The following is a 21,034-nucleotide window of genomic DNA, read 5'->3' as shown; positions in this document are numbered from 1 at the left end:
TTCAAGTGTTGTACCTTCAAAACACCAGCTAGGCAGCTATATATATGCATCAACTTTGAAAGTTCATCAGAAGAATCAGCTTCCAAACCTTATTATTTTACAATACATAATTTTACTACATTAGTATGTGATAATTATTGATGATACACCATATTAATCAAGCTGGTTCTTGCAGGCAAAGTAAGGAAATAATTTGAGTTTGATCATCATCTCAGGAAACAACAACGGCCTGCTTTCCGACATTGCGACCTGCAAAGAGTCCAATCAGGGCCGATGGAGCATTTTCGAGGCCTTCAACTACTTCTTCCACGGGTGTAATCTTCCCTTTTTTTATGTCAGGCAGAACCGTTTCAAGAAACTTCTCGTAAAGATGATAGTAATTAAAAACAACAAAACCTTGCATCCGGAGCTCTCTAGTAAGAAGGAACATTAGATTGTGTACACCTTCAGGCTTCTCAAGGTTATATTGGGATATCATCCCACAAACTCCAATTCGCCCGCGGAACTTCATGTTTGGTAGCACTGCATCCAGCATCTTTCCCCCAACATTTTCAAAGTAAATATCAATACCTTCAGGAAAGTACCTTGCATTTGTTTTGACGAAACATCACATTATAAGGACCAGTTCTAAATGAACGCCAGAAGTAAGGGAAGTTCAGATAAGCACTATTTGCCAATACAAACGATACTGACCTTTTTAAAGCTGCATCCAAGTTAGGTTCCTCTTTATAATTGAAAGCCCCGTCAAACCCAAACTTGTTCTTGAGCAAATCAACCTTAACTCACAGAAAGAAATATACAACATTTAGAACATTAATAGAAATTGATTGCAATAATGAAAACCGTAAAACGACAGTTGATTCATTGATCATAAAGCAGCAAAGAGTGATGAAAGACCTTTTCTTTACTTCCAGCACTTCCGACGACGTAACAACCCATGAGTTTGGCAAATTGGCCAACAAGTTGACCTACTGCTCCAGCTGCTGCTGAGATGAAGACTGTCTCTCCTTTCTTAGGTGAGCAAACCTCGTAAAAACCTACGTAAGCTGTCAGTCCAGGCATGCCAAGAATTCCGGTATAGTAAGAGAGAGGCACATCAGTGTTGTGAATCTTGACTAGAGATTCTGTTGCATTTATGAGACTATATTCTTCCCAACCAGTGATTCCCCAAACCAAGTCGCCTTGCTTAAAGTTTGCATCCCCAGATTCCAAGACTTTAGCCACTCCAAATCCGGTCATAGGCTGCACATATCATATATGAGTAATCAATCCTACATTTAAATTTAAATATGTACTACGTTCCTTGTACATCAGTATCAAATGTGGAACAGAATAGAAGCTAGAGAGAGAGAGAGAGAGAGTCGATCAGTGACTGACCGAACCAGGAGTGAAGGTCTTGATATAAGAAGGAGTATCAGAGCTAGCCTTGGTCATATGGGCTCTAGTCCAAGGATCGCTGGACAAGTAGAGGTTCTTGACCAGAACACCAGTGGAACCTTGTGGGAGCTTCAGTTTGGTTGTACTAGTGGTCAATTGCATGTCAGATTCTTTGGGGAAGCCGGTGACATAGTCTTTGAATATCACCTGCTTGTTCCTCACTACTTGCTCTCTTTCTACACCACTCGCCATTGCTATGTAATTTATTCTCTCTCTGTATCTCAAAACCTAGTTCAATTCATCTATTTATAGACATAGTAAGAGACACGTACAGAGATCAAATTATGGTAAACAATTAGAACGGTCAAACAATTAGACGTTTCGAGAATAGTATAGTAGAGATGACGTAGTCGCCTATGTCATATATCAATTGTTGATGACTACAAAACTATCTACCTCCCTCTCTCGCCAGGTCTCAGCCATCCCCCCTTTTTTGCATGCATTATGCCTTTCATAGAAATGACGTAGTCGCTTATGTCATCCATCCATCAATTGTTGATGGCTACAAAACTACCTCCCTCCCCAAATTTCAGCTTTATTTACTTCATTTTGCATGCATGTCTTTTGTTTATACCATGTACATATGTAGAGCTGTCAATTCCGACACGACCCGATAACACGACTCGAAACCCGCATGAAATAAAGCGGGTTGAACCTGCACGATTAAAAAGTGGGTCGGCCGTGGGTCAACCCGCCATGACCCATTTAATAAATGGGTCGGCCACGGGTCAACCCACCAACACGAAATGAACCCGTATAACCCTATTATGCTATATTTCTTCTTGAAATATTGGACATTAGGAGTATTTGATCATAGGATTAGACAATTTGAAATATTTTGCTTTTATAATTATTGGATTTAATTAGTTATGAAGTACATATAATTATTTATATTCTTCATCTTGTGGAGTTTTTAGTGAATTTAATCCATTTTTGTATTTTTTTGTTAAATGGGTTGCATTGTTAACCCTTAAATAAGTCATTTTGTCTAACATGATACGACTTATTTATTAAATAGGTTAAACAGGTTGGAAATGGGTAACCCGTTTAATTACTAGGTTGAGTTTGGGTTTAAATTTTTGACACGATTATTAAATGGTTTGGGTTTGGGTTTGGGTTTGTATCTTGCAACACGATAAATACCTTGACTCGACACGAACCCAACCCAACATGACCCATTGACAGCCCTATTAACATATGGTACACAAATACTGGAAGAACACAGTAACAAGCCACCAGAAGAATTAATAGTTTCTAGAAGACGGCCCAAAGCCTAATGCATACATAAGCCCCATATTCTCGATTTTAATAGGCCACATTTAGGCTCACATGGGAAATAAAAGGGTAACAAGTCCATTCTATATTTAGGCCCAAGTGGGAAATAAAAGGGCGACAAGTCCATTCTACATTTAGGCCCATGTGGATAGCTCCAAGGACTAAAATTGAACATTAGTCACCTCAAAACTCTATGAATGCCTTGACCAACTCGGCTGCAAGTACACTTGTGTTATACTTGCAACATTCTAATATATATTTCTTTACCAATCTGAAAACTTAGGTAAATGTCCAATAAATAACTAACTTACAACATATATATATATATATATATATATTCATTAGTATTTACCAACGGTTTAAAAAGTTCAAAATTTTTACAAGTTATCAAATTTTCACTTTTATAAATTGTTCAAAATTTAATTCACTTCTTGCATGAATGAAACTACAAGTTTCTTTCTTTACTTCTTTCCCCCATTACTTTGTTCTTCAATCCTTCTTATACTTCTATTTGGCATTTGGTGAACCAAAATTTGGTTAGCAACTATTTAATTTTAAGAGTTTTCGGATTCAGCATTTACTGTTTCATCTTAAATTATTACAACTCACTATATAACAATGTTTATTCAAAGTTTTTTTTTCATATATAGTAGATAATTGATAAAACAAACAGATCCAAAAGTTTCACTTAATATTTCCATATTTTTCTTCAAATTTCCATCATTTTTCTTGATTATTTATTGAAATCGATATATCCACAATATTTCCATTTTTGGAACCGTTGATATTTCCTCGAAACTCAATATTTTGGTCATTTGATAGCTCTCTAAGAAGCACCGACTCTCTCTCTCTCTCTCTCTCTCTCTCTCTCATATTACAGGGGTGATCGAAGGTATCAAGGGAGGGATCGTTGACTGTATGGAGAGATCTATGAGGCGGTGTGGTTAGGTTACAATTGGGTGTTATAAGGGATAGATGGTGGTTAGCATAATTCCAATACACCTTAAATCCGAACTAGTTTCTTATAATTCGGGTTGGGTGTTACAATAATCAAGCTCAAAATCAACCCATCATAAAAATTAAGTTTCTTCGCCTCCATATACGGCGAGTTGTGATTACACATATTTTTATATGTGTAATTATATCTAAAACACTAGAATTAAGTAAATCCTTAAGTCAATTAATATATAATTAATTCATTTTTATTTATTTTATAGGAAATAAGCGGAGTTACAAAAATCAAGATAAAATTGTGCGAAATTGTGCAAATCGGAATTTTTAGTAAATGGACAAGATGGACAATGAAGTCAAACATGGTCATTGTCAACGAGAATGCGGAACCTGCTATACAAAATGTCGTGGGCATGTAAATTGCAACATGCATCACCTTAATTAGACCTTGATTTAGTTAAGCTTTGGTTCCAATTAAGGAAGGTTGCTGCCATCACATGGAATTCAAACAAAAGCCCATTAGCTAATCACTTTTTGACACATGGCAGATAGTTGAATTGATCATTATGAAGACCAGCCAGAGCTTTATCTTTATCTCTCTTTCTCCGAATCGGAGCCACCCATTCTATCTCTCTCTCGCACAGTAGCCGTATATATTCATTCATTCTCTTCTACACTCTATCAATCATCAGAGAGCAGCAACAGAGGCGCCGCACCACACCTAAAATAGAGGCAGCCCTTTTGGGCTGCTCTCTCTCCTCCTCCTCCTCCATTTTTCATAATAGTTTTAGTTTTCTTTTGGGTATTCATAGAATTTCTCACACAAGCTTCAAGGATTCATTAAAAGCTACACGATTCAAGCTTTAGGTATTTGTGGGAGTTGTAATTCAAGGGAAGTCATATTAGCTTCCTAGCTAATTGTGGCTACCTTTGTGTTCTCCTACACTTCTATAATCTTTTCTCTTTGAATTTTGTATCTTTGATGTTCATAGTTATGGGTTGTGAGTAATTTCTTTGTTGGGGGTTAGGGTTGTGTCCCTAACCCAAATTTTGTGTAAAAGATGTTTAATAATTTAATGTAATGATGCAATTTTCATATGATGGATGTTTATATCTATTTTTGTTGGGTTAAAATGCATGTCTAGGAGCCTAGTCAACTCTAGGGTGTGTATTTTGAGCATGTCTAGGACGGAGTTAGAGGCTTGACCCCCTCTAATTCCTAAGCTAGAAACCTTCAATTTCGTATTCGAGGGGTTATAAGCATGGTGATTTACACCCGTTGCGTGATTGCGCGGGCGGGTCACTTGGTAGTCTAATTCCTCGATCTCTACGCCTCTTGATGTGAATTAGTGACCCTTGAATCGGCTCTACTTCATGCCAAGTGAGTCCCTACGGCCCTTGAACCGGAGTAGGAATACAATGAAAGGGAATTTCGGTCCTTGAGCCTTGAACCGCCTTGGATACGACTACCGCCAAAATAGGAAATATGCATCTATATTAGATTAGCTTCCGACACATAGAATTTGGGTGAAGGAACCTCCCTAACACCCGGCATTCTCATTTTTATTGTTTACATTTCATTTTTATTTTTTATTGCTTTACATTTCATTATTATTTGTTAAGTTACAATCACCCCCAAACATTAAACTCTTCCACTCATTTGTGCATATCCACCACTAGGCTCTTAGTTTTGATTAGGCTTTGGTGAAAATCAAAGCCGAGCATTGCTAAGGCTTGGTGCCTTAGATTAGTGTTATTTTATTTTATTTTATTTGTTTGATTTCCTTTATTTGCTTAGTGACTTTAGTTCCGACCACTCAAGGATTGTGGGTTAGCCACTAATCCCCGTGGTACGATAACTTTGGGCATAATATTTCCCTATCTTGACAATGATACGTACGCTTGCGTAAATGTGTATCAAGTCAAGTTGTGAGGAGAGAGAAATTAGATATGTATTTCTCTCCCTCCTCTACCACTAGTTTCCATGCACTATCTTGACTCACCTCTACCACTAGAGTGTCCATAGGCCTCCGACGAGCCACCCACAACCTCCACATTGTCTCACGATGCCTCACGCACCAGCATCTGTGATTTCCAAATCAATTTGAGCAGCCTCATATCTTCTATCTACACCTAGAACATCTCCCCTCTGGGCACATCCAAATCACAATGGAAATCTTCTCGTCGTCGATACCTCACTGTTCTAGTTGTATATTTGGAAGAGAGATGGGAGAGAAACAAATCTCAGTTGCTCTCTCCCTTTGGTCAACAGATACCAGTCAACTTGGTGATTCACCACTGCCGCAATCGCGCTCGTGGGTCTTCGTGGTCGAATTGAGCTACAATGGCAACTTGGGTTCCCGATAGCGAGAGTGTAAAGACCCATTTTAGCGACACCGAAACCGGCATGTCCCGACACCAAGCATCGTCTCAGTAATGGTTAGCCCATCTTGACACCATTCTTCCTCTCGATGACTTCCGAACAATAACAACACCCTCACCAACAACTCCAACTCTCGATGATAGCCCTAGGAACCAAGGATTGAAATATTTGCGATATATTCCTGATATATCCTTTTTTAGAAGGACCGATATATCACTGGGAGAAAATATCTTATCTTCCACCGTTTCTACAAAATTTCTATGATATCGTCAAATATCCTTGATATATAAGATATTTATGATATATCTCAATAAAATGAAGAAATATCTGCAAAACCTGATGAAAAAAAAAATAGCAAAAAGCTCAGTTATTCATAGATAACATAAAATATGGAATAAGGAGATTATGTAGGGGTGTAAAATTTTAACAACAGTTTCTAGTCAGGATATGGCCTAATAAAGAGACTAATTGACCTATTTAGGAAATCACTCCTCTGAAGGTTGATTTGGGTTTCCCTAAATGCAAATATGTATGAGGTGAGATCTCCTCAAGGCGAATATGGGTGAAGAGTATTTCCTTCAAGGCAATCCGAGTGAGGAGTGGAAATTAGGTGAAGAGAAATTCCCTCAAGACAAATCTAGGCAAGGAGAATTCATGACGGAGCAATTTCAGCAAAAGAAACTAAACTTGATGGAGCCATGTTTTCAAAAGTAATCCATTGTAGTTCAAAAACTTGATGGATCCACCTAGAGTCTCTTTTTTTATGTAGATAAAGTTGATATTCATATATATTTATATGTAAATCCAGTAAATTGACTATTTCAAAACAGATATGTTTTTCAGAATATCCCTGATATCTCTTTTTTTTCAAAGTTTCGATAGATATGTAAAAATCGATATTTTAATCCTTACTTAGAACCCGACACCTCCTCTCGGTGCTAATCTTCTCTCGTTGCAGGGAAGAGAGACGAAGCTCTTTCTTTTTCTTTGTTTTCTGGGTGAGTCCAAAAGCTAGGGAAAGGCAGTTGAGTTGAGTCAAATGTGATGGGAGTGGAGTGTGGGGGTATAAAATTTTGGCTTTGAACCCCCACCCATCAAACCAAGCCCAATGATCAAAGCCTTAAAGTGATTAACAACTAGATAAAAGAAAGACAGTAAAACACGATCTAGTAGTGGAAAACGTGCAAACACTACTCCCACTACAACATAGAGTAAGGGCCAAGAACCATCAAGTAAGGATCAAGGAATCAATGGCTATAAATGGACAAGGTTATGGAGGAATCAAGGAGGATAGTTAACAATAGTAACAAGTATCAATCCAATTTCTTTTTATTATTCTTGAATTAATATTTACTTGGGTGTCAGAGCGTTTTTCTATTTTGCAGATCCTTTCTCCCCATAATTAATTGCAAGATGGATGCATCTAGGGCTTCTCGAAGATTGAAGGAGGGAGATTTTTATTAGGTAATCTTGCTCCCGAATTTTTGTGCACCAATAGTTGGTGCCGTCTGTGGGAAATTGAACAAAAAGCAATGAGATAGATTGAGAAGCCATGGACGTGACCATTAAAACTAGGGCAGAAGTGAACGGAGGCAAGAGCAAATTCCTCGATGGATAATAAGAAAATTCTTGTGCTTCATATTGCGTTGAATTTTGCATTTATTATTTATTGGAGTTGTAGCGTCCCACACAGAAGACACCGCAAGTAAAAACGACAACCTCGTAGTCCCATAGCTAGAGCACAACTCGAACAAGCCATTCTAGCCAATCATAGACAAACGATGAGAACATGAAATGCTCCAGACCAATTGTGGTGAGCGGTAAAAAAAACATCAAATACGAAACTTGCTAAGCGAGAAGGAAAATTCTGAGTTCGCATTAGATCTTCAGTCGTCCAATGCTCAATAATGACTAGCCGAGCTACGAAAGATTAGATTGGGGGCAATATCGCTTCGTTGGAGTTGTAACCAAATTCAGAGCAAGGCATCTAATGGAGTTGAATGAAAAGCTTGTTCACCTACAGATGAGATTATGCATTGTATACAGTGTCATAAATATCTTGTTATTGCAAAAGTTTGCTGACATCATTTTTCATAAAGAGTGAGTCCCCGGACTTGAAATGGGTTGTCCTCGGGACGTTAAATGCTGAGTCCCCAGCCTTTAAATGGGTTGTCCTCAGGACGTTAAACAGTGAGTCTCCAGACTTTAAATGGGTTGTCCTTGAAATGTTAAACAGTAAGTCTCCGGACTTTAAACGGATTGTTCTCGGGACATTAAAGAGTCTCCGGACTTTAAATGGGTTGTCCTCGAGACGTTAAACAGCGAGTCCCAAGACTTTAAATGAGTTGTCCTCGGGACGTTAAACAATGAGACCCCGAACATTAAATGAGTTGTTCTCGCGACGTTAAACAGTGAGTCCCCAGATTTGAAGGAGTTAGTCCTCGCAACATCAACCGTTAGTCCTTGTAGACATAAAGTCGGAGCCCTTAAAAATGCGGTTTGAATTTTCACCCTTTATCTTAATTTTGTCGTAATTATTCTTGTGTATGTTTGATAAATCTTGTTTAATTTTTTACTTGACACATGGAGTTGGTATTGTTGTTTATTTACACTTATAGACTAACAATTAATTTATATATACATATCTGGCAACCGATCGTTTTTCCTTCCCGGCTTCCCACACTTAGAGCTCGTACAGAAAGGAAAACTGGGGCATTGTGGGGGTGTAAAATTTTGGCTTTGAGCCCCCACCCATCACACCAAGCCTAATGATCAAAGCCCTAAAATGACTAACAATTAGATTAAAAAAAGATGGTAAAACACGATCTAGTAGTGTCAAGTAAGGGACAAGGCTATGGAGGAATAAGGAGGATGGTTAACAACAGTAACAAATATCAATCCAATTTCTTTTTATTATTCTTGAATTAATATTTAGGCATCGGAGTATTTTTTCTACTTTGCATGTCTCTTCTCCTCATAATTAATTGCAAGGATGCAACTAGGACTTCTCAAAGATTGAAGGAATGAGATTTTTGGTAATCTTGCCCCCGAATTTCTGTGCACCAACATGAAGTCTCGGCATAGATTGGCACCCTCATCCCTTGTGGAAAAACACCCTGAATTTCCAGATTTAGGTCGACGAACCACATCTTTCAATCCCTCGACTCATTGATTTAACTATATGAAGGCAGGAGCTTTACATAAATCAGATATGGGTTCCTCGTTAACAAAAGGTTTCATCTTCCAACAAATTTTGTGAACCCAACATCAAACTGAGCCAAGATTTGGAGAACGGATGACAATAGAACATATAGAAGAGATTAGAAACGAAACCATCATGGAAATTTTAAAAAATAAAACTTAAGCATCTGATTACCAAGCATGGTCTTAAAGTGATGACAAAATTGTATCTAAATCAAAACATTTTTGCAGCACAACAGATAAAACATCACTTAAGATCTTGGCTTCTCCTTCTTCTCCTTGAACAAGGCCAAGAGAGACACCCCAGAGACCTTCACAACCTTGAACCTAACTCCGGGAATATCACCAACAGCATGACCTTTACGTCCAAACCCAGCAATCAACACCTCGTCCTGCACGTAGACACAATAATCAGTAAAGCCACAATATATAACTCAGTAGTGGTTAAACAAGAAATATTCTCCACTCTGCTTACATTCTCTTCAATGTAGTTCAAGCAACCATCGTTGGGCACAAAGGCAGCAATCTTCTTCCCATTCTTGATAAGCTGGACTCTAGCACACTTTCTAATGGCAGAGTTAGGCTGCTTAGCCTCAATACCACTGCAAATTAATATCCAAAATCAGTTAGGACTATATGTCAGTATTCCAACCTGAATGAGTTGGTTCTAAAAAATAAACATAAAAAGCATCAAGACTATTTCCCATACATCTTCTCAAGAACAATGCCCTTAGCATGGGAAGATCCAGCAAATGGCTTCTTCCACTCATTTCCAAGATGTGACTTCTTGTATGACTTGTCAGCCCACCTTTGCCTTCTGCGGTGGTCCTTCAGCTTGCGAGCTGCTCCCATTCCACGTGTTTTCCTGTAAAAATTGGCTAGTTAGGTAAAGCATTTCAAGCAGGGCTTATTGCAAATAAAAACTACCACAAAACTAAACAGAATTTATGTTTGAAGCATCCCTCTTTAAATTTAATCTAGAAACTGATGAATGCAGATATCCAGGCAATCAAACTTTAAAATTTCAAGACTAAGTTGTCATTGCTATTAACCCCAAACAAACAAAAAAACAAGTTTCAGAAATGAAACCAGAATCTCATATGGGCTGCTTTTCATAAAGCCTACTTTACTCGATAGCTTTTTTGGTTTAAAGTGCATAAAAATGCATTAAGAATCCATGTACCTCTTGCATATTTTATCAGAGCAGCTCCCAAGAGTACTTACTAATTACCTCTTTGAAACCAAAAGTTCGATAGTTTTAACATAGCAACGAAGTTGTATCTATTTCCAGCAAACCAAAGAGCTTTTCAGGCCGAAATTTTTTCTACCGAGGAACCTAGTACACCAAGTGTAGAAACTCTTTCTTACAAAAAACACTTCAGGGAAAACTTCTTACTCCTTTAAACAATGAAAAGTCCTTCAGGATTTGGCACAGACATAATTTCATACTTGGCAAAAAACTCTCAACAACTATAATCTAAGTCTCTATCATTCTTCAATGTCAACCATGAATTCAAAGGTCTAAAATCTTCGCCAACAAATAATCTAGCAACCTAGCCTTCAACAATAATAAAATAAAATAAACAATGAACACATTGCTTCACACAACAACTCGGTAGTCAAAACAAGCATGGTTAATTTTCATAGATTCCACTTCAACGAAGCAAAAACTGTATTAATTTCCAGAAACTAATTCAATATCTGCTTACCATCAAACTATCTAATTGGATTAACTGAACTGAGACTAAGTAGATCCTATCCATGAAATAATTGCAGAGAAGAGAAGAAAAGGAGAGAGAGAGGATCGATCTGAAAGGAAGGGAGGAGGAGGAGGAGACTCACCCCATGATGACCGAACGCGAAGAGCCTCAAGCAACGACTGCGAATAGAGAGCTTCGGCGCGGCAGGGAGCAATAAGAGCTTTTAGGCAATGAGAAACCCTAGTGCCTTATTCTACCTCTTAAATATACCTACCTCCTTCTTTTGGGCTTTCTAAATAGATTACCAGGAAAATGGGCCGTTTTCTGGGCCACCCACTATATCTAAAATCTCAGTTTTCTTTTTTTATAGTTGAATCCCATAATCCCACTGGTGTGCAAGAATATCCAATCTGATCTGTTCTTTTTGTTATTGAGATCAAATATTCTGTAATAATTTTTTTTTTTTAAGGGCTGGTGCTACTCACTTCTCGATTAATGAAATTGTAGAATGTCAGCGGGGGGGGGCATAGAGTCTGTACTACAGAATATAACATTGAGAGAACTTTCCGAAATTATAATAGGAATCTCCACAAAATAAAATACATATAACATACACCATAATAAAGAGTATTCCACTAGCTACTCCATTTTCTTTGACATAGCAAAAAAGATAACTCGAACACGAAACATCATCACAAATAATGCAGCTTTTCTACTATGTTGTTTCAAATCGGCGACACTTAGTTTCATCCAGCCACTAGGTGGTTGTGTCTATTTTTTCCCCCCCCCCCCCTTCAAATGGCAGTTGATGTGAAATAATTGATCTACTTGGCTTTGTTTTTTGTTATTATTTTTTTGCCAAACAAAATAAAATACATTAACATCGGATAAATAATTAAATATAAGTGGGAGCTTATATTTCTTAAGTACACACAGCCTAAGGCGAAATTTAGGACAAGAGCAAGTACCTACCAACTAAGGTAGCTGCCCGGAGCCAATCGCAAAGTGTTCATATTTATGGCATTAACTGCGGGTCTCAGTTGACTCTGTACAGTGGCAAGTGGAATCCATATTGAATACAATCGTTGCAGGCAAAGCCAGCCGGAGCAATGACATGTCGAACGAAGGACAGACATGTTGTCCAGACGGTCAGCAAGGGAATAACAATAACATTTAAGGATCTTAACAACGTGCAAAACGATGCAAGAGGCATCAAGGGGACACTTATATACAGGGGCTTTTGAATAGACGGCATTCCAAGAGCTGTGTTGGATTGGTCATGCCCTGCCATATTAAAGCTGCAAGGTAAATTACAATGGACAGAACCAGAACCAAGAAAACCAGCTCAATAAGCACAGCTAACCCAGATACTTCAATAAATAATTGTCTTCATAACAAGAGAATTTGTCTTAACCAATACATACATATACCTTCCATAACTAATGGCTTAAAAGCTCAATATTTCCATAAAGCAGAGAAAATTCATCATTACAGTACTCTGGTAAAACAGAATGAAGCAAAATAATCATCATCTGTGTAGTGCACAGCCACAGCCACCACACTAGTTATAGTAGCCTTAGCAAATTACCAGCTGCTCAACCAAATGACTATGCTGTACCCAGAACCACATCTGTCAAAGGATAAAGACGAAGACGGTTAGCCAGTTAGAATTTAGAAGAACAAGAACAATTGCAAAGATGAGAAGCATAATGTTTATGTAACCAAAGCCAATATTATCAACCTGCCTGGCAGAATTTCTATTTCTGTGGCTTCTTCCAAAAGACACCTATCTTCTTCAGCATGTTCCCATTTTTCTTCTTCAGCATATCATCATCCATATCTTCAGAGTAAGGCGAGCCAAGCTTTCCAGGAACATGATAGTTGCTGTCCATGGATACAGTTCTCTCCATGACCTTGCCGTTCCCAGAGGAAAGTATGGCTGCAGCTGCCTCAGCAGCTTTCCTCCACTGGTCAGACTGCACCTTTAGCCTTCTCAGTTCCGCCTCCAATTCTGCACCGGCTGCCTGTGCCGCCTCTAGCTGTTCAGTCACCCTTGCTACCTTCTTGCTGCTCTTATCTGCCTCCTCCATCACAATTCCAAGCTTCATGAGAGCCTCTCTCTCAGCACACCTTGCCGCTTCTACTTCCGCCACTACCTCCTCATTCGCTTTGCTCTTGTCCATTTCGCTTTTATTGACTTTCACTCGCAGCATTTCATTTTCTTCTGATATACTCTGCAATTCTGTTTCTTTATCCATCAAATGAGCCTTCAAATCTGCAACATGTTTTTTCAGTTCTTTCAATTCCTTTTCCAGTTCATACTCTCTCTGGCATGACAGGCTCTTCTGAAGCTTCAAATTCAGCCCCTCGTTTTCCTCTGAAATGCATTGTAACTCAGTTTCCTTATCCATTAGGTGGGCCTTCAACGCTTCAACACCAGCTTTGGTTTTCTCCAGTTCATCCTCCAGTTCACACTCTCTCTGACTAGAAGCAGATCTCATCTGCTCTACCAGTTCATGAGCACTTCTTATCTGCACAGTGCTCTGAATTTGTTCTTCATGGTATTTGGTCTCAGCAGTCTCAAGAGTAGATTTTAGTCGTTTCACTTCAGACTTCAAGGTGTAAAGCTCTGCCTCGATCTCATTTGGTCCCATAGACTCTTGCTTTTCTCCAAATTCCCGCTCAAGGTCATTGTTGCTGCTTACATTATTCAGGTCAGCCTTGAGTTTGGCAACAATTTCTTCTAGTGAATTTACCCGTGCTTTTGACTGATCTAATTCTGAAGCAACTGAGTTGTAAGCTTCCATGGCTTTCATGCCATCTGAACTGAGCGTCCCCACTGTTCTTCTTGCAGATTCCAGCTGCAGCAGGGTTTGACTAACCTGTGCCTGTGCTTGAGCTTCGGCTTCCTTACAGCCCTTCAATTCGTTTTTCATGTTGTCTACAAGTGAAAGAGTTTCTGCCAAGTTTTTTTTCAAGCTTTGGAGCTCTCCATTGACTAATTCTGCATGCTTTGTCTGATCAGCCTCAGATACAGCTACCATTTCAAGCTGCAGTTTAAGCCTCTCAATCTCATCAATGGCAGATGCCAAGGCAACTGCATCAACTGAGTGCTGTTTCTGGACAGCCTCAAGCTCTGACTGCCATGCTTGCTCTCTTTCTTGTGAAATCTTTTGAAGCTTGATTACACGAGCTTCCTCAGAAATACAAAGATCAGGAATCTGCTGAGATTCTTCGAGCTTTGATGACAAGGCGAGTAATTGCTTCTTTGATTCCTCGGCATCTTGCTGAGCTTGTTTCTTGCATGACTCGGAAGACTGAAGCTCGTTGTTTGCTTTTTTCAAGTCCTCCTGGAGTTGAGAAATCTGAGATTCCAATTCAGATACTCTACTTGAGCCTTTCTTCTGGTGAAGGGAAGAGATGATTATTAGCAAAGTATACAAAGAATTCCACACTAACATTTCTATATACAGATTCAATGTGTACACATGATGAAAATACACGAGTGTAAATGATGTGTGGGGAAAGAATGCCCTTCTATAACATTGATGAAGAACTGACAAACTAAAAACCATGAATATACTTTAAGATAAAGTTACTGAAGAAACATGATGTTTTACATATTATGGTAATGTGCATCAATTAATATATTAGACAGACAAACTTTTTTGTTGAGAAATATGAAACTTCCTTCGCATACACCAGAGTTGCACATTGAATTAGTGATTCACGACAGTGAACCAACAGAACACAAAGGTATCCAGCTTCTATATTTCTTACAACAAAGGAAAGAAGTTTAGAATGAAAACTATACTGCTATGTGACAGACGACTTTTAAGAACCAAAGTTCACCCAAAAAACAACCTAGATTTAATTTGTGAAATTCCAAACAAGTCTCTTCCAGTCCAAGCATTAAGCCTCGGGCGTCATATTATCCCTAGACCACAGTTGTACAACACTTTATCTATATATTGTGAAACAGCTGAGAAATCAATGCAAGTAAAATCAAAAGTACCTCAGGCAATGGACTTCTGGGTGACCGCCTCTCATTGACTTTTGGGCTTCTGTCTTTAGATAGTCGTCTAGCTTGACTTGAAGTAGATGCAGGATCAGTCTCCAATGCAGTTGGCTTAAGTTGGCGGCGCACTACTCGAGGAGAGTCCTTTTGAGTAGGGGATACCTTTTGAGTTGGGGATACCCTTGGAGGCGGAGTTACCCTTTGAGTGGGGGATACCCGTTGAGGTACTTCAGAGGCACCATTTCTGATAGAAGATTAGAAAATGACAATCAGGTTTAACGATCACAAGCTTCTAGGAAATAAAGTAGGAAATAAAAACAGCAATTAAACTATGGAAACAGCGAAATTGTGATTTGCGGTCATAAAAAAAAAACAGGTGATGTATGCTGCAACGTATGATCCTAGATTACCAATAAATAAAACTCACATCCCAGAGTGATAAGTGGATCAGTTGCATACTAGAATTTCCAAAACAACTCGCCACGGAAAAATTACAAAGGCAAAAATCAACTAGTAAAGTTGAAAATTGTAAAGCTATAGAGCTGGAGCTATCAAATTCCATTCTGAAGTTACAATAGAAAAATGCATAAAACATTTAAGGTATAGAAAATTAGATATCTTGGAAAGGAGGACAATACATAGAAAGAGAGATGGGAGGCTACTCTAAGCCAATTACTACATGGCATTTGTCATTTATCCCAGATCATATACCACAGGTCCATAGTCATACTTTTGTTTTTTAGCCTTCCACGCATTAGATTTCTATATACTATCACAAAACATATTTTCTTTCTTCTTCATGGAAGCCTCATAGTATGAATATCACTAGTTGGAAGCCCAACAACCTTTACTAATGGAAAGATTCCACATTAACATCAAACAATATGTACACCCACACCCACACCCACACCAAAATAAAATCCACAGACTTTGTTGCAACACTGATTTGAACGGCCAACGAAATCTGCCGTGCAATGACCACCAAAAATTGAACATCCCCATATAGCGCGCCCACACACAATAGAGCATAATAGACACACTGAGACAAAAATTCCAAAACTCTTATTTGCTACCAGGAATATACTTCAATCATTTCATTGATTATAAAGAAATGCAACATAGTATTATAGTTTCTCCCTTTGTAAGCTGAGAAGTTTTGAATAATGATACAATACAATTAATGATTCTGTTATTTTCAAATGCTGGATAGAAAGAAAGACATCACAAAAATCAAATGGCCAAATTATTAAGTCCTCAGTCTAATGTGGCCACAAGATTATAGAAGTACAGTCGCTTAATTGGTCCAGAGAGGAGTCCTTTTTGCTCCTCTGATAGTTCAAGTGGGTCCTGCAGGCTGCATTATAGCTACCAAGAGGACCCAGCAATACTTCAAAGCTAGAAGACAATAAGCTGTTAAATCTATATATTGACACTGATAGAAAGATACTGGTACATAGACGCTTGCCCCCAAAATCAGTCTACCATTGTTACTCGAGCAGTGAAAGTTTTTAGTACAGTTGCAAACAGAGATAGAACAAACCCAAAACAAGATGTGAAGTTAAGCTTACAAAAACATGAGAGGCTTTAAAGTCATACAAGGAGCTCACAAGAACATAGATATAGCAACGAGGAAAGTACAAACTACCATACATAGTTACCTTCTGGCTCAAAAAACAAACAAGCGCTTGTTTGATCAAGCAACAGACCAACAAAAGCCTCTAAAGCCAAAGGAGAAGACAATCATATATAAGCCGAAGTTACCTTGCTTTTGGGGTTTGCATATTTGACTGCTTTTTCTAGTAGCAAAGTTGAGAGGGAGCCAATAGTAATCTAACCTCCACTACTTGAATGCCTCCGACCCACAAGACCTGAAAAACAGTTAGATCAAAATCACAAGCTGGGCCAGGAGGATCCAATGTTTACATGTAAGAGAAATAAATAGGTTTCATGGAGGGCATGTGCTCCTTATCATCATGGAACAAAAGGCCATTATGGCAAAGATGTGCTAATCATAAATTGCACCAAACCATTTTAGATACCAAATCCACAAAACAAAAATGATTTTTTTTTTAATATCACCAAACAAAAATAAATGAATAACATCTCAAAAACCAATTAAATGCTTGCTACCTAGTTCCACACTCTATCCATGCTCAAAGGACCCATCATTGTAATCTCCAGCTAATTGGTTATAATTACACAAATACCCCCTCTTCTACTAACAAGACAAGGAAACATGGCTATTATAGAGAAACAAAAAAAACACATCCAACATGGCTACCATCATTGTATCCTCCAGTTTTGCCGTGAAGTATGGGACTATGAGCACTAGATTGAAATTTGAAGAACACAAAATGATTTCATTCAACTGCTCAAACCTTTTTTAATAGCGTGGGGAGTAGAAACAACCACCAAACAAGCTTGTTTCTCGACTTTAACACAAAATACTATTTTCTCGGAAATTTATCATTATTTTCCTTTCAACATGGAAACAAACAAACACAAACGGATCTAAAACCAACCCAAACAAGAAGAACATGGAATCAGCATTTGCAGAAAAAAAACAAGCAATGGAGCTATTAAAAATTAAAACAATGGACTCCTCGACGGGAAAACAAAAGTAGATTGTGCAGACTTTTTAAGATTCGCTTTACATTTATGGTCTCTAAAATAAAATAAAATAAAAATAAAAAATAAAAAAGCCTGCAACAATGAAGCTCTTGAGCAAGAAAAGAAGAGCTACACTGTATCACTGAGCAGCGGAGCTTCTTTTCATGCCCAGATTTCACGCAAAAGAAGCTTGAAAGAAACATCATTACCCTAGAAGAAGAAAAAAATCAAAAATCCAATAAAAAAATGAAAACCAACACCCAAAAAAAAAAAAAAAACACTAACCCAGTTTGGGTTTTGCCATGAAACAGAAACCCATCCGGGCTCAGAAACAGAATGCTGAAAAAGGCAAGTGAGTTTCCGTTGTCTTCCCTCTTCCCTACTTTCCCACATTTTCCCACAACCGAAACTAAACAACATGGAACATATTTTCTCACAAAATATAAGAGTACATCAGTAATGGGTGCTCTACCTTAACAGGTGAGCTTTGTGAATCTTCTTCTTCTTCTTGTTCGAATCTGGTTGCAGTTTCCGAGGCTATGAATTATGGATAGTGGAGTGTGGAGTGGGACTGTTGGGAGTTTTACGGTTTGGAGGAGCGTGAGTGAGAAGCACTAGATTACAAAACGCAGGACGCAGAGAAAGCAGAAGGGAGTACGCATTTGTCGTTTTGTGAGAAAGAGATTAAACTGGAGTTAAATCCGGTTTTACGTCCGTCAATATGATATGTTATCCATCTTTTTTTTCAACTTTTCAAATTTCAAAGAAGAAGAAAAACATTGTAGCTGGACATGGATAATTACCTGTGCCAGGTTTAATCTCATTTGTTCTCCACCTAATCCAAAGGAAAGTTACTATATTAGGAGTTATTCTAGATTTGGTTTGGTTCTAGAAAAGGATAGATTTGTTAATTTTTTTCATCAATAGGGTAGGTTTGTTGATAATTCAAAAGTTGCAAGTACATGCACCAAAGTAAAGTCCTCCGCTTTGATCTTGCGATTATTGGTGGCCTGGCCTTAAACTCTATAACAGATCGTTACCCAACTTATGCTCTATTTGCTAAAACCCTCCATGTTTGCATGTGTTTGTTTTTGTCGTTTATTTGCCAACCATTTCTTTTTGTACTATTGAGTATTGACCCAACAGATGTGTTTCTACACAACCCGGTGAATGAGAAATAAATCTGAAAATAAATTATTTTTACTTGTAGGGGTTAGATATCTCGTCACAATGGCGTGTAGCTGGTCTTTTTGATTGATCAACAATGTGAGAAGATGCCTTTGTTGTACTTCTCTTTTATGTGGTGAAGAATGAAATGATGCTCCAAAATTCAGTGTGGATGACCTTGCTCACTTTTGTAGCTTATTTTGGGTATGCTTTCAGTGATATATGGGTATTTCTACCTTGTCATAAGGTAAAGTGAGGAAAGAAAAAAAAAAAAAATCGATGACACCTCTTAGAGCTGTCTTATATAGTGCCGAGATGTTTTCACAAATTTTATTACTTAAAAGTGTTTACTTGATCACCGATGACCGACAATGATTATTAATTTTATGGTCACCTACCTTTTTTTTTTCTTTAAATTTTCGGCTCATGTATGATGTATTGTTGGATTAATATCAAAAATTGAAATTAAAACATTTGAGGTTCTTGTACTTAATTCAAGTGATTGTTATTAAATCAAAAGATAGATGACCACAACATATTTTGCCACATGGCAACCCAAAGAACACCAATCTACTAAAATCTAAATGTTTTTTTTTCCTGTGTAAATAGAAACGTTCAATTAATAAAACAACGATTACAAAGTATGGGAGATTAGGAGTGACAAGCTATTGTAACTCCCTCACCCACAACTCGAGTAATGGAAGCCCTACACACAACCCTAAAATAGATACTGGTTATAGATAATCGTCATAAACAATCATCATGAGTCAATGAGGCCCAACCGTGAACTACTTATATCATTATTCAATTCGAACTACAAAACAAGACAAATCTCAAAAGTCAAAATAAATGCTCGCCACCAATACTAAAAACAACCACGCCACCCTCTTCACTACCGTGTCTCAAAATACCCGAACCCTCTTTCAACACATTCGAAATCTAAATGTTAAATCAGCAGCGCTTACAAATCTGGTTTCTTCTGGCCTCATCCCAAGTAAAAGGCCATGCATTTCATGAGATTGGGTGGGTATATGTTTATAGTTTCTGATTCAATGGGATACATAATCCATGATATTATAAAGTCCTTTGTTGACCAAGTTAGACTCGTGTGCTTTAATGTTGGGCAGAAAATATGCACAGGACCTGGGTTACATGCTGTTGAGTTAGTTGGGCTACCCGTTTCTTGGTTGTTTTTAGGCTTCATCATTTCTTTGCTTTTGTAAACATCGGGCTTCATTATTAGTAGGCTAGTGTTTTTGTTTTCTATAAGACCCATGACGAAATCCCCATGCCCGCATCAGTTCTTCAGCATTAAGTTTTCTTTCACTGATTTGATAAAAAGGCCACTCGGAAAGGGATGGGGAAGACTTTATCACCGGCTAGTTTTGTAAGCTTCCTAGTACTCTCTCTTTTTGCATATTCCAAATCCCAAGTTTACTAGTAGGGACGACCATAGCGTCTCTCATTTTTGGCATCACCTTCTTTTAGCTACTTGTTGCGTAAGTTATTTGCACTACGTCTTATGTTTGCTTCGGATCACTCTAAAAGTCCAACCTGGGGGTTACTCAGCTCAAACAGTCAACACATTATCCATTAAACTCCCGCAAATCCACCGTAGTAGATAACGGTCGGCCATGGACGGCTTCGAAGATAACGTGGAAGGCGAAGCGAAGTGGTTACTAAAAAAGTAAAAAGTTAATAGTCCACACCTTGCTGCTCCTAGATCTATTGTCCGACCCTACCTAGTACAAGTCCTCTCTCCCTTTTGCTAGTTTGAGAAATCGAATTGATGACTCTTTCTTGTGTGGGCATCTCTCGTGGATCTTAAGACGATTTTACATGTCATTCGTCTCATTTATTAATTAAATTAATACAATTAAAATAAATACTTGACGTAAAAATGTCAAAATTATTAACCTTCCGCCCTCTAATGAATGTATTTGGAGTGGATCTGGTAAAACTGTATGGGCATCTCTCACGGAGGATTAAGTCTTAAGACGATTGTATGTGTCATGCGTCTGATTTATTAATTAAATTAAAGATTAAATTCAGTTTACCCCTTTGAAGTTTGGGGGTAACTTCATGTCAGTCTCTGTCTTCTTAATTTAATCAGTTTATTCCCTGAGCTTTTTAATTTTCTTCAACCGTGTCCAATTTCTCAGGCTCACTTCAATTTGGACGTTAACTCTTACGATGGGACCCATTTAAAGGGCTAAAATTGTCATTTCAATAAATAAAAAATCACAACAAAAATATTTCTTCTTCTTCCTTTAATCTCTCTCTCTCTCTCTC

The 21,034-nt window shown here is 38.1% G+C and overlaps 3 protein-coding genes across 6 annotated transcripts; all 3 read right to left on the bottom strand.

Moving 5' to 3' along the window:
* Positions 1-51: 51 nt before the first annotated feature.
* On the bottom strand, positions 52-1,649 carry LOC112201837 (2-alkenal reductase (NADP(+)-dependent)). The gene is made up of 4 exons (XM_024342763.2): positions 1,378-1,649; positions 898-1,242; positions 694-776; positions 52-584 (listed from the first exon to the last, which is right to left on the bottom strand). Exons 1-4 carry the CDS (start codon positions 1,627-1,629, stop codon positions 212-214), a joined length of 1,053 nt encoding a protein of 350 aa, XP_024198531.1. The 5' UTR covers positions 1,630-1,649; the 3' UTR covers positions 52-211.
* A 7,708-nt stretch (positions 1,650-9,357) lies between these two features.
* On the bottom strand, positions 9,358-11,236 carry LOC112165972 (40S ribosomal protein S23). The gene is made up of 4 exons (XM_024302702.2): positions 11,090-11,236; positions 9,957-10,112; positions 9,723-9,849; positions 9,358-9,639 (listed from the first exon to the last, which is right to left on the bottom strand). The coding sequence occupies exons 1-4, from the start codon at positions 11,092-11,094 to the stop codon at positions 9,499-9,501; spliced, it is 429 nt and encodes a 142-aa protein (XP_024158470.1). The 5' UTR covers positions 11,095-11,236; the 3' UTR covers positions 9,358-9,498.
* A 1,056-nt stretch (positions 11,237-12,292) lies between these two features.
* Positions 12,293-18,202, bottom strand: LOC112168061 (interactor of constitutive active ROPs 3). 4 transcript variants are annotated; one of them, XM_024305178.2, is made up of 5 exons: positions 18,048-18,202; positions 16,727-16,833; positions 14,963-15,209; positions 12,693-14,351; positions 12,293-12,577 (listed from the first exon to the last, which is right to left on the bottom strand). In XM_024305178.2, the coding sequence occupies exons 2-4, from the start codon at positions 16,744-16,746 to the stop codon at positions 12,705-12,707; spliced, it is 1,914 nt and encodes a 637-aa protein (XP_024160946.1). In that variant the 5' UTR covers positions 16,747-16,833; positions 18,048-18,202; the 3' UTR covers positions 12,293-12,577; positions 12,693-12,704. The 4 variants fall into 4 exon arrangements, with proteins under 4 accessions (XP_024160946.1, XP_024160943.1, XP_024160944.1 ...); XM_024305175.2 differs by having other exon boundaries at positions 12,689-14,351; positions 18,048-18,201; XM_024305176.2 differs by lacking the exon at positions 18,048-18,202 and adding an exon at positions 17,861-17,995 and having other exon boundaries at positions 12,689-14,351.
* Between the last annotated feature and the right edge of the window lie 2,832 nt (positions 18,203-21,034).

The sequence above is a fragment of the Rosa chinensis genome, chromosome 5 (genome assembly GCF_002994745.2).
Source record: "Rosa chinensis cultivar Old Blush chromosome 5, RchiOBHm-V2, whole genome shotgun sequence".
Lineage (NCBI taxonomy): Eukaryota > Viridiplantae > Streptophyta > Magnoliopsida > Rosales > Rosaceae > Rosa > Rosa chinensis.
Note: the sequence above shows the minus strand (reverse complement) of the source record. Positions and strands in the feature narration are given on the sequence as shown.